At 39.5% G+C, this 14,031-nt stretch overlaps 1 protein-coding gene across 4 annotated transcripts in view; it reads right to left on the bottom strand.

Moving 5' to 3' along the window:
- Nucleotides 1–1,100: 1,100 nt before the first annotated feature.
- The window catches only part of mcm9 (minichromosome maintenance 9 homologous recombination repair factor), a 33,702-nt gene continuing 20,771 nt past the window's right edge, over nucleotides 1,101–14,031 (bottom strand). For 3 of the 4 annotated variants that reach the window (XM_019346159.2, XM_003456052.5, XM_019346161.2), the window contains 6 exons: nucleotides 12,259–12,433; nucleotides 9,061–9,263; nucleotides 8,712–8,915; nucleotides 7,413–7,495; nucleotides 3,486–3,631; nucleotides 1,101–3,013 (listed from right to left, as the gene is read on the bottom strand). In XM_019346159.2, coding sequence (XP_019201704.1) covers nucleotides 1,486–3,013; nucleotides 3,486–3,631; nucleotides 7,413–7,495; nucleotides 8,712–8,915; nucleotides 9,061–9,263; nucleotides 12,259–12,433 — 2,339 coding nt within the window. In that variant the 3' untranslated portion in view covers nucleotides 1,101–1,485. Of the gene's footprint in view, nucleotides 3,014–3,485; nucleotides 3,632–7,412; nucleotides 7,496–8,711; nucleotides 8,916–9,060; nucleotides 9,264–12,258; nucleotides 12,434–14,031 lie in introns of those variants that run through there. The other variant, XM_019346162.2, reaches the window with a different exon arrangement.

The following is a 14,031-nucleotide window of genomic DNA, read 5'->3' as shown; positions in this document are numbered from 1 at the left end:
ATGAGCGTTGTGAAAGTTGGGCAGCACGCTAACGTCTTTTGTCCACTCTAACCCTTTCACTCCTTTGATTTTTTTCCTCGTATCTTTTCTTTGACTTTTCATCAAGTCTGTCTTTGTACGGGTCGGCATTGTTCTCCTTCGTTTTTGTACATACCTTTTTTGGGGGGCAAAGAAAAAGCAAGAAGGTATTGGAACCGGAGAATGACCGTTTTGCGGTGCTGCAAAGCTTGCGTTTGATGCATTGCTTTGATTGTTTTGCCACCAGTGCCCGGCATGCAATGCGCGAAAGTCACGTGGTCTGTCAATCTCTATACAATATAGCATGTCCTGACAGGGATTTCGGAAACAAATGAAGACGTACAGCTCAGCTATCACTTCCGACATAAATGAAGACAGGAAACTAAACAACAGTGACGTTTGTAGGGTTACTGAAGTTTGGCTAGCTGTGCTACGTGATCGCTAGCGACATAGCTATGTTAGCATAATATAAACAGTGAAGCTGGAGGATGAACGCTAACTCTTTTCCACTCGATAAAAGTTAACGTGAGGATTCTTGATGGTCAGGGACAAATGCAATCACATGGCAGGATGCTGTAAACGGACAGAACTTCAGTCAGGAGAACAACTGAGATAATCCATCCACAAGGTTAGTCAATATACTGCTGCATGGGCTGGGCTGTAGTTACATCGTAAGGTTTTAAAAACTGAGCTTTAAAATGAATAGCGGTAATAAAAACCGAGAGAGGCCGACAGTGATCACTAACTGTTTTTAGGGGCTTTTTGAGATTAAATAGAACAAGATACAAAGCATTAAAACATGTTAAAAACACAAAAGCCTTATTAAACACTGGGTAGTTTGGGCCCGGAAGCAGGATTCGTCACGCCATCACTTAAAGACCGGATATGCTCTGAAAAATTAATTGATTGCAGTTTACATGATATGTTTGAGAAAGTGTGTTCAAGAACCCTACTAACTAATAAGCTAAAACAATGCTAACAAAAAGGTGAAGAAAATTATACATAATTTTTTAGGTTCACTTAAAACATCAGAATATTTATAAATAAAGGCCTTTAAGAAAAATATTAACAAAACACATGGATGTGTCTCACATTATATTTATTTTATTTGCTGCACAAAAAGATCTCTGTGAGCAACTCACTTTTAAAAATGCCAACAATACATGTAGGTGTAATGCAGAACAACAAGCAACAAAAAGTTGTATTGAGCACATGTAAGGAAGAATATCTTACAATTATGAACAGAAGTTTTTCTTCTGGTTTTCAATGTACAGGAGTAGAAAAAAAAAAAAAAAAAAAAAATCACACTGCAGATAGCTGGTAAAAACTCTGTGTGACTAGAGCTATGCTAAAGATCTAAACCCAAGTTAATATCCCAGGAAACGTTTCTGTCAAACTTATTCATTTCCTACAACTAGATTATGTTTTCTTCAGAAAAAAAGTTCTTTATCTACAAACAGTGTGATTTCAGACTTTGGCTTTTTTCAAAACCTCTTGGTCCCAGTCAGTGTCAAGAACATCATTATTTAACTCGGCAGACTCAAACAGAGACAATCCTGAGAACAGGCCTTTGGAGGCACCACTATTACTATCCTGAGGACTCACAAAACACTTTCTCTTTAGACTGGCAGTCCTTTGACCGGTAACTGAATCCCTAGTTACCATTGTTACATTGTCAGTATTGTTTTCAGTATGACTGAATTTGGTCTGTTTTACTTTGCACTCGGACATTCTAGTACTTGTTGACTCCATCCCTAGTTCACATTTCTTTGCTGGTGTGTAATCTGTTGCTGGGGGTATTGTTTGGCACTTCTTGCCTATGTGGTTGGCGATGTTTAGAATTTTGTGGACTTTAGAAGTAGCTCTCAAACAATCAGCATCACCTTTTTTAAGCGTACTATTTTCTATTTTTGTTTGAGCTGTTGTGGGTTCACTTGTCCAGATAGACGAGAATCCTGAGAGTTTAATTTCTGAGCTTGAGGAAGTTACACTGGTCTTCATCTGTTCTGATTGTAATGTAGTTTGATTAGTGATGCAAGCACTTGATTTTGAAAGTGGGGTGGAAGTAAATATATCTCTGTCATCACCAGTGCTGGCTCTGGTTCTCTGACACAGGTGTGCGTCATTATGACTAATTGGTTTCTTTGTGTTAACTCTCATTGTCATTTGCTTTTCTGGACTGGCATTATTGTTATGGTTGTCAACTGAAGTTCTCATCTTATTTGGTTTGAACATGAATCTTGACAACTTTCCACGCAAGTCTATGTGCGTTTCAGCTGCGACTGCCATGTTCTCCCTTGGAACAGTGCTGCTCTTCCTACTTTCAGTCAGGTGCAATTTGTCCTCCTTTACATAGCTGTCTTTGTCAGTGGACAGGTTTGTCTCAAGTACATTTTCACTTTCATCCCCAAACACCACCCTTTGTCTGTGTCCTTTTCCAACCTCTTTGTGAAATCGCTGATGTTTCAGGTCCAGTTGCCCAAAGCCTTTCTCTCCCATATTCTTAGAGTCCATTGTGCTCCTAGAAACCTTTTTAAAATGATATCCCAATGGTTCTGGATGTGCTTCATGCTTCTGTCTGTCATATTTCAGTATCTCCTCTTGGCTTTTAGAGATTTCTTCTGTAACACTTTCATTTTTCTCACCTTGTATGTTTTGTTCTGAAACAGAGGTAATATTTCCAAAAACAACTGGAGCAACAGTCCTTCCCGAAGTCAACTTTTCAGATCGACAGCTTGATTGTCTGGTTACTTTAGACACATCTGTTCCACTTGAAATAGTTTTTGTATTTTCTTGAGGTGATGTAGTTATGGGCGAGGTCATATCATTTGGGGACAGTGACAGAGAGGTGTGGAACCAGTTTGAGTCACTCCTCACTGTATTATCACTTTCCAAATTGCTAGTGTGTGTTTTGGAGTTCGCGTCACTGAGTAGATGCTTCAGTTTAATAGTTGATGAATCACATTCAGGAGCCTCTGATGTCTGGCTTTTTGATCTTAAGAGGAAAAACAACCTGCAGTTAAAATGATGATAGCTCAACTCTTTCTGTTTTTTAACTGCCTAAGCTCATGAACAAGAGGGTTTTAAACACTCATTGTGCACAAAGTTGAATCCATAAATAACAAACATTTCTAATCTGCTCCCAATTTGAACTCCACTGGCTACATTCATCACAAAGAATCATGTCATTAAGTGTCAAAGAATAGTTATCTTATGTGTTTACGTTTTATCCAAGTACAGACAGAAAATGGGGCCTAAAAGACTATAGATTATCAGTGGACGTCAAATCAGGTCATGATTTGGATGTCATCGGGGATTTCTTGGCAGAAAAGAGACAGTTACTAGCAGCACTGCTTATGCACTCAAATGTTGTGTAGCAGGAGGTAATAATCTAACATTAGGATTATCTTTGAGAATTTACAAATAAAAAAAACCAGAAAAAACAAAAAAAACACCAATTTACTCACCTGGATAGTCTGTCTCTCTCTTTCTTAAGGAACAGTGGGAGGTTCAGTCCTTCGAGCAGTATCTGACACTGAGTTTGATACTGCTCAACAGGGTCAGCAGGAAATGAGGTGAATAAAGTATTCACATTTCCCTGCAGAGCACCACCCTAAAAGAAGAACGCAATATGTAGTTACAGACTGACACAGCAGCATGATGACAAGACACCACAAAGTGAATGATATTTGGTGAGTTCAAGTGACGATTGCAATCAACCAGCTGGAACACTAAGGAGACTAGAAGTGAGAGTGTCATCTGTAAACTCATTTTACATCGTGGACCACATACAGCCCACTTTATTTTTAAGTGGGCCAAAATGCTGAAAATTAGTATATCAAAAAGAAGTGTGACTTCATCACTCATTTACAACAAGTGAATGCTGCTGTAACTAATGAAAGATCTGTCAGCACTCACTCTTTGGGCTTAAGTTATAAAAAAATAAATGACAGAAAAAGTTCTGTTATCTCATTAGCCAGACTGTCCTGTAATTATAAAACAATATAAAGTTTGTCTTATCATACAAAAAATGTCCTCATTTATTTATTCATAGTAGATAGTGATAACTTTTCACTTGTTTAATTGTTTATTCATTACTCGATTACTTTGGTGTAGTATGAATACAGGGAGTGCAGAATTATTAGGCAAGTTGTATTTGAGGAATAATTTTATTATTGAACAACAACCATGTTCTCAATGAACCCAAAAAACTCATTAAGATCAAAGCTGAATGTTTTTGGAAGTAGTTTTTAGTTTGTTTTTAGTTTTAGCTATTTTAGGGGGATATCTGTGTGTGCAGGTGACTATTACTGTGCATAATTATTAGGCAACTTAAAAAACAAATATATACCCATTTCAATTTCAATGTGCTCTATAAATAAAGATTGTTGTTGTTGTTGTTGTTGTTGTTCAATTATTCATTTTTACCAGTGAAACCAATATAACATCTCCACATTCACAAATATACATTTCTGACATTCAAAAACAAAACAAAAACAAATCAGCGACCAATATAGCCACCTTTCTTTGCAAGGACACTCAAAAGCCTGCCATCCATGGATTCTGTCAGTGTTTTGATCTGTTCACCATCAACATTGCGTGCAGCAGCAACCACAGCCTCCCAGACACTGTTCAGAGAGGTGTACTGTTTTCCCTCCTTGTAAATCTCACATTTGATGATGGACCACAGGTTCTCAATGGGGTTCAGATCAGGTGAACAAGGAGGCCATGTCATTAGTTTTTCTTCTTTTATACCCTTTCTTGCCAGCCACGCTGTGGAGTACTTGGACGCATGTGATGGAGCATTGTCCTGCATGAAAATCATGTTTTTCTTGAAGGATGCAGACTTCTTCCTGTACCACTGCTTGAAGAAGGTGTCTTCCAGAAACTGGCAGTAGGACTGGGAGTTGAGCTTGACTCCATCCTCAACCCGAAAAGGCCCCACAAGCTCATCTTTGATGATACCAGCCCAAACCAGTACTCCACCTCCACCTTGCTGGCGTCTGAGTCGGACTGGAGCGCTCTGCCCTTTACCAATCCAGCCACGGGCCCATCCATCTGGCCCATCAAGACTCACTCTCATTTCATCAGTCCATAAAACCTTAGAAAAATCAGTCTTGAGATATTTCTTGGCCCAGTCTTGACGTTTCAGCTTGTGTGTCTTGTTCAGTGGTGGTCGTCTTTCAGCCTTTCTTACCTTGGCCATGTCTCTGAGTATTGCACACCTTGTGCTTTTGGGCACTCCAGTGATGTTGCAGCTCTGAAATATGGCCAAACTGGTGGCAAGTGGCATCTTGGAAGCTGCACGCTTGACTTTTCTCAGTTCATGGGCAGTTATTTTGCGCCTTGGTTTTTCCACACGCTTCTTGCGACCCTGTTGACTATTTTGAATGAAACGCTTGATTGTTCGATGATCACGCTTCAGAAGCTTTGCAATTTTAAGACTGCTGCATCCCTCTGCAAGATATCTCACTATTTTTGACTTTTCTGAGCCTGTCAAGTCCTTCTTTTGACCCATTTTGCCAAAGGAAAGGAAGTTGCCTAATAATTATGCACACCTGATATAGGGTGTTGATGTCATTAGACCACACCCCTTCTCATTACAGAGATGCACATCACCTAATATGCTTAATTGGTAGTAGGCTTTCGAGCCTATACAGCTTGGAGTAAGACAACATGCATGAAGAGGATGATGTGGACAAAATACTCATTTGCCTAATAATTCTGCACTCCCTGTAGCTGTGAGGGATGTCTTTATAAGCACTATACCAAAATTTATAGAAATACAATTCAAAGTTTATGTCCTCCTCTACATTCTTCAGAGATGTCCAGTGGGCCAGATTGGAGTCTTGCCAGACCAATGCTGGCCCCCGGACCCTAACTTTGACACCCCTGCATTAGAGGGTCACCTAGGTAACCAGAGCCTTGAATATCTGCAATTAAAGTGGGAGCTTCAACACAATATACAATGAACAGATTACTTGCTGAAAATCTACTCACAATGAAACTGAGACTTGATGCTTTAGCCTAAAGTTGTATACAATACTGCAAGTAAAACTGTTTTAGACACGGTTATCTTGGGATTCTGTTTCAGTAAAGGCAATGAAAACCAAAAAAAAATAGGCAAGAAGTGATCAGATGTGGTATTTAATTTTTCAAACTTAACAGCTGGTTTCATTCAAAAAAAAACTGCACAGACTTTAGTATCCTACCTTTAGTATCCACCCCTGCTAATTATTTTAGTATAATGATCATAGTACATACAAGTGGTGTGAAAACGTCTTTGCCCTGACTGAGCATAAATGCCAGGATCAGTACTACAGTCAACTGATAACAACAAATTTTTCTGGCAAAACTTCTACTTCCCCTAAGAAGTATAAAAGAGGGCTTTGTTATCCTACCCTGGAACACCACCAAGTCATTGGTCCAGGTATGTGGATGACACCTGGGTGAAAATCAAATCTCAGGGATGTGCCACAATTCACGGATCACCACTCAGTGGAAAACCACATCAAATTCACCAGGGAGGATATGAAAATTTGCATGTTAGCCTTCTTAGACTGTGAGATCTCCATCAGTAATGGGGGACATTTAAATGTTGATGTGTACTGTAAACATACGCATACGGATCGGTACTTAAGGTTTGAGTCTCATCATCCACTGGAGCATAAACTGGGTGTCATCAGGACGCTACAACACAGAGCGAACACCATCCCCACTGACACAACAGCCAGGGAAGCAGAAGAACATCACATCAAGAAGGCCCTGAGTAAATGTGGTTATCCCAGCTGGACATTTGTCAAAGCTGGGAAGGCACCTAAAGAAAGCTCCAGCCGATCCAGGAGAGAAGGACAACCGCTGCCTAAGTGAAAACCCGCAATGATCCCTTCTGTGTCAGGAGTATCAGAACAGTTGAGATGCATTTTTTCTAAACACTGAATCTCCGTGGCTTTTAAACCCCAAAACACGCTGCGGCAAAAATTGGAGCACTCCAAGGATCGGAGACACTCCAGTGGACACTCTTTCAATGATGAGGATGTACACATCCTGTACAGGGAGCAGGGAGTCAAGGAGGCCTTTTACGTGAAAACGGAAAGACCATCTCTGAATTGAGGAGGGGGCCAAAGGGTACACTGTTCATCAGTGGGCTGGTTTCAGTCATTGTGCAAATGTACTGTTTATAGGGTTGGGGAAACCTGCAGTTAGCCAAGACTGAAGAAGTCACTCAAAAGAGTGAAGAAATGTTTTTCCCACTGAAAATGCTATGTCCAGATGAACAGAATCAACCTTTTGGGATTTCCTGCTAAAATAAATACAATGAATACAAAACCCTTTAAATTGAAAGAGACCCATAGACAGGTTTTAATTTTCAAAGTAACACATAAAAGCCTTACCTGCATAGAGCACTCCATAACAGAAACAGCAATGACAGCATCTTCTATGGTAACTGTCTCTCTGTACATGAGCTTGGCATGGGCTGTAAAATTAACAAAAATTTCTCTGCCACTGCTGCCGTTCCACTTTTTTCATATTTGTATATGCAACAAGCTTTATTGTAATTACATATCATCAGCAACTTGACAGTTAACAAAACTTTAGTTTAATCATATCATTATTTAAAAGCAAAATGATTTTAATGTTTAGTAACTAATTAAAACATTTGATTAAAAAAAAAAAAAATCTCCACTCGCTCCTGTGAATGGTCTTTAACCTTCAAGATCTGGTCCTCTAACTGAATCGAATCGGGCCCTTGTGAATCGGAATTGAATCGATTTTAGAAATCAGTGACAATACCCAGCCCTAAGGCAAAGCATGCTGTGCAAAGACACCCCTGAGACAATCAAGCACATAACAGCAGGGTGCAAGATACTAGCAGACAGGGCATACATGGAACGCCATAACAAAGAGGCTAGCATATTAGACATGAACATCTGTGCAGAGTTTGAGAAGTCCGAAGGCCAAAATGGGATACAGCTCCTAGGGTGGTTGAGAAAGGCCAAGCTCAGTCATGTGGACTTCTACATACAAATTGACGGCTAACAAACCGAACATACTAGTGATGGACAAGCAGAGGAAGGAGGCTACAGTGATAGATATAGTTATACTAAAGTGGCAGCAACAACAGGAAGAAAGAACACAAGCAGCTCGAGAAATACCAATAACTGAGAGAGAACCTAAAGATAACGAGGGTAAAGGCAACAATGGTTCCCATGGGAATCAGAGTATTGGGGCAGTGACCACCAAACTGGGCGGGAGGCTCCAGCAGATCTCACGTGTCATTCCTGGGATCTGCTGGAGCCTCTGTCCAGAAGAACACAGTCCTAGGAACAGCAAAGATGGTGCACAGGACCCTCAAGCCTCTGGTTCAGTTTGAAGGTTAAAAACTGTCCACAGGGCGTATTTTTATATGTTTACACACTTTTTGCCCTTCCCCAAAAAAGCAGAAGCAAGTTCTCAGAGAGAACATTACATTGTAAATAATTGTAATTCAAAACTTAGAAAATGATACCTAGTACAAAAAAAAAAAAAAAAGGAATAAAAACATCTTGTATGCCTTTCAGTGCTGCAAGAGCAGTGTGTAAAATATTATCAGAGGACTCGTTTTAGACCTGACCACAATCAATGACTTGGCTTAGACTCAATTTATGAATAAATATGACCAAACTGGTCTGAAGTCAAACTTGTCATCTTACCTTCAGCCAGTCTGCTCAGACTCTCCAATGTGCGAATAGTTGTGCGGGCAGCACTAGTGCCATCACTCCGTCTTTGTAGCTGGTAGTAACGTGTCAGTATACAGTTGGCTTCTTCTGACATCACTGGTTTTAAATGTTTAATCAGGCTGAAATAAGCTTTCATTTTCTCCATAGACCACAGACTCGAACACTGATCAGGTAGTCCTTAAGAAAAAAAAAGAGAAGGGGCATTTTTACCACATTCTCTCCATTGAAGGGTATGTAAGAGAACAATAATAACCAATTTTTTATAACAACAGACATTGTTTTAGTCATATTTCACTTCTAAATTTAAAAACATGTCTTCTACCTCTGTCCTCTATAATGAAAGAGGAGATGATGTGGTCCCACTCTGCATTTCTGGTATCCAGCAGAACTAAAACTAGGTCAAAACGACTTAGCAAAGGACTGGCCAGAGCTATGTTCACAGACAGTGGCTCGTTGGGATCATACTGGCCTTTAGGGTTGGTAGCTGCCAGAATGGTAGTTCTGGTATTCAGTTTACACACCATGCTGCAGAAAAGAGAGCGCAGTGGATCACACAGAAAAAAAAAACAAAAAAAACAAAACAGAGGAGTAAATGCTTTTTTTTACTTAAAATGATCCATTTAAATAATCCAGTATGTGGATTAGGAGATTTATTAGTTTATCTAAGTTCATTTGTTTATTAGATTCCCCTTGTGTTTTCGGCCCGTGTTAAGTTTCCCTTGTCCTTTATGTGTTTCATGTCTGCATGTCTTTTGTCATTAAGTTCATGTTGTCATGTCTGCGTTTCATTATGTTTCCTGTTTTATTTTGAAGAGGTCCTGTGTTCTACGTTCAGTGTGTTTAGTTTTACTCCTCCCCTGTGACGTCATTATGTTCATGTGTGTCAGCCGTTTCCCGATGTGTTCCCACTTCCCTCATAGCTGTGTGTTATTCTCCCTGTCTTCCATGAGTTTGTTATTATTAGTTTCCCAGTTTAGTTTTGTTCTTTGTTTCACCTCCACGCCAGCAATAAAGCAGTGTTTTTGAGTTCACGTTTGTCTTGGTGAGGTTTGCGTTTGGGTCGTTTTCCTCCCTGCACACAGCCGTTTTGTGACAATATGTATAAAAAAATGCTGTATAATATTGCTGTGAGAGTTTGAGTACAGTATTGTTGTGTGAAATAACTGTAAATAAGAAAAGGAGGGGGGGGGAAAGAGTTGTTAAGATCTCAGTGCTACTTAGGAGATGTTTACAAACTTACAAGGTGAGTAAATGTTTAAACGATAGGAAGGAGAGGAATGTAGAAGACTGTAAATGAGACCCATGAGCTGAGCTGTTGTTTGGGAAAGTGGAGTGAGTTGGTCCTGAGGCCCCATTGATGAGAAGCAGAAAAAACAAACCAAACAAAATAACTGTCAGCTGGATTAAATGATGTTCTATCCAAACTGGCAGCTCACATGTAGCTCTTCAACAAAATGAGCCAATAGGAGAAAGAAAAGAGAAGATTCTGCTGAATACCAATGAGCATGCCTTTAGTAGACTAGGTCATAAACAAGGTCTTAACAAAATGAGCTACTTGGCACAAGTAGAACAAGAAAAAAAAACAAACAAAAAAAAAAAAAAAAAAACAGGAAACCCTGCTAAACACCCATGAGTGGACGAGGTCATAAACACAAAACGAGCCACTGATAACCGTGACTAGATGCCAGGCCCTTATGAACATACTTAAAAGTGGACATTGTTAAGGAGAGTTTGCATAGATATTATAATGACTAAAATTACTTCAGTAGGAGAATTAATTAGAGCCCAATGCAGGTTATATTTGCTAGTAGTGTAGAATATTTAAGAACAGAAAAATGAGGTCATTTTTTATAAATCGTTAAAATAAACAATACTGAACAAAAAAACTTTCAACAATAGCAACATCAAGACAATAAGACTCCAATGATAATAAACTACATAATCAAAAGTAAGTAAATATCAATAAGGCAGAGGTCTACAACTGAAATGTCATATTTGGTCAGTCTTAACCTGCTGGTCAGCAATTTTGAATTTAAAGAGTATTCCCCCAAAACCCGCATCTCCTTAGAGACTGTGTCTGCCCCAAAACCAACAAAAAACACTTTGGGAGTCTTTTGCTGATATATGGCATTGAAAAAAAATTTCCTTTTACGAGTATTCCCTGAAAACCCTCTCAGCTGATCATTTCCAGCTGCTACCTTGGCCTCCACTGACACTTTGAGGAATCTTTGAGTTGTTTTTGACCAGGATATTCAATGTGCCTTCAATGTCCATATTAAATGTTTTCATCTATTTTCACAATATCGCTAAAATTAGAAACATTCTATCTCAAAGTGATGCTGAAAAACTAGTTCATGCATTTATTATTTTTAGGTAGGACTAATGCATTTTGTTATTAAGAAGATGTCCCAAAACTCTAAAACTAAAAACCTTCAGTTGATCCAAAATTCAATTTATTTTAATTCAATTCAATGTTATTTATATAGCCCCAAATCACAACTCAAGGCATTTTAAATTGCAAGATAGATCCTACAATAAGAATGCTGCAGCAAGAGTACTGACAGGGACTAGAAAGAGAGAGAAGATTTCTCCTATACTGGCTTCCCTTCGTTGGCTCCCTGTTAAATCCAGAATTGAATTCAAAATCTTGCTCCTCTCATACAAGGACTTAAATAATCAGGCCTCATCTTATCTTAATGACCTTATAGTACCATATCACCCCATTAGAGCACTTTGCTCTCACACTGCAGGCTTACTTGTTGTTCCTAGAGTATTTAAAAGTAGAATGGGAAGCACAGCCTTCAGTTTTCAGGCCCCTCTTCTATGAAACCAGCTCCCAGTTTGGATTCAGCTAGGGTTAGGGAGAACCTAAACAGGCTCTCTTCTTCCACACAGTCCTCATTCATAAAGTCCTTTACAAACCCAAACATTACAGCTAACAGGTGGATTTATCCTGTTTGAGTGCAGCTAGCCAAACAGCGTAGAGCCACTTGGTGCTAAAGAGAGACAGAATGAAAGTGGACACTATATCCTTGGTTTCTTAACATAAAACTCATAGTTGCTGTCAAGGGCAGTACTGGAGTGAGCCCTTTAATCTGATTTTTAGTTTTAGTGTCTTTATTTTCCTCTGAGTTATCATTTCTGTCACTAGTTAACTAACATAAACTAATGTATGTCTATTAGCCTCAACCAACAAAACCAACCAACCACATGTTCAGTACTGACAGAAGCTGGCGCTAAACATGGTTTTAAAACCTTAAGCACTTATTTTCTAAATCAAGCTTAACAGACAGTGTTATATTTCCTTTATGTAAATTAGCCTTTGATTAGTTTTTCATGTTCTCTTTAATTCATGATTTAACAATTATTTTTCCCCACAGGGCCAGGTAAGTTTCCTATGATAAATGAAATCATTATTTAAGTTATGTTTGTCTAGTATTAATTCATGGTCGTTCTGTGGTGTTTGAAATTCCTAACTTCTGGTGATGTGAATTTATATGTAAATGCATGAGAGTCCTACCCAGCTTTAGCAACACTAATAGATTGTTGCTCCATAGCTTCATGGATGCTGATGCGATCCTGCTCCTTGATACTGTTGAATTCATCAATGCAGCACAAACCACCATCTGCCAAGACCAGGGCTCCTGCTTCCAGGTGCCAGTCACCTCCATCCTTCACAGCTGCTACTGTCAGTCCTTTGGAAACATATTCACTTTATGAAGTAATACATTAACTATATATTTTTACATATAATACTAATCACATGTCTGAGTCACCCTTCATTTCTTGACATTGCTTCCAACAAGGCAGATTTTATTGTAATTTTTTTTTTTTTTTAAATCATCATGAGCGATAGTTCTCAGGTTTTTCAAAGTTTTGGGTTAAATTGGATGTGTTTTAGCTCATTTTCAGTCCAGTCCATGTATCAGAGGAATATTTTGTTTGTTAAGCCACTTAACACAAAAACATGTAAAGTAATGAATCACTGTTGTGTCTACTCAAAGAATACACATTTTGAAAAGCATAAACTAGTATTTTTGCATCAACAAGGTGATTCCAAAAGAGCCTTTAGCCCAAAACCTGGTATATTTTGTATACTTTATTAATCCCCTGATATTATTCTCTGCATTTAACCCATTTACTCAGTGAAGCCGTGGACAGCCAATCAAGCGCCCAGGGAGCAGTGTGTAGGGACGGTACCTTGCTCAGGGGTACCTCAGGGTAGCCGTTCGGTGGATTTGAACCCCCCGACCTTCCGATCATGGGGCGAATTCTACGTACTGAGCTATCTCCACCCCAATATCTCGAAAAAGTTTCAGTGTGTCTTAAACAATGTGAGAGTGTGGGGTGGCTGTAGCTCAGGTGGTAGAGCAGAAAAAGAGACCTTTTTAACAAAAAATGAAATTATTCTATGTCAAATAACAAAGCTTGACTCATTCATTATTCTTGTTTTAGATTTCTTAAATATTTTTATGTTATTATCAGAAGGTTGGTGGTTCGATTCCTGGCTTCCCCTAGTGTACATGCCAAATATCCTTGGGCAAGATATTAACCCCAAATTGCTCTCCGATGCATCCATCGGAGTATAAATGTGTGTGAATCTTAGCTATGAAGCACTTAGAAAGATGTGCTGGTGTGAATGGGTGAATGCACAAGTTGTGTAAAGCGCTTTGAGTGCTCAGAAAGAGTTGAAAAGCGCTATATAAGAACCAGTAGACAAGTTTAGGACAAGTAAATGGTAAATGGCCTGTATTTGTATAGCGCTTTACTCAGTCCCTAAGGACCCCAAAGCGCTTTACACATCCAGTCATCCACCCATTCACACACACATTCACACACTGGTGATGGCAAGCTACGTTGTAGCCACAGCCACCCTGGGGCGCACTGACAGAGGCGAGGCTGCCGGGCACTGGCGCCACCGGGCCCTCTGACCACCACCAGTAGGCAACGGGTGAAGTGTCTTGCCCAAGGACACAACGACCGAGACTGTCCAAGCCGGGGCTCGAACCGGCAACCTTCCGATTACAAGGCGAACTCCCAACTCTTGAGCCACGCCCGTAGAGGACAAAAGTGGCAGTGACCTAAAAAACTGCTTACAACAGATGAACAGTATCTGAAAGTTGTTACAAACACACATGACAAAGAAGTCAAACCATACATGACCATAAATTAAGTTATGTGTAATAATGGGCCCCATCTATGAACTCAGGTTAGGGTTAGCTCATAAAACTACTTTTTACACCTCTGTCTGAAATCTTGCAGGGGAGCACCTGGTCATGGCTGGTTCATGGTG

The sequence above is a fragment of the Oreochromis niloticus genome, linkage group LG15 (genome assembly GCF_001858045.2).
Source record: "Oreochromis niloticus isolate F11D_XX linkage group LG15, O_niloticus_UMD_NMBU, whole genome shotgun sequence".
In the NCBI taxonomy this organism is placed as follows: Eukaryota; Metazoa; Chordata; class Actinopteri; order Cichliformes; family Cichlidae; genus Oreochromis; species Oreochromis niloticus.
The sequence above is the reverse complement of the archived record's forward strand: the minus strand, read 5'-3'. Positions and strand labels throughout refer to the sequence as shown.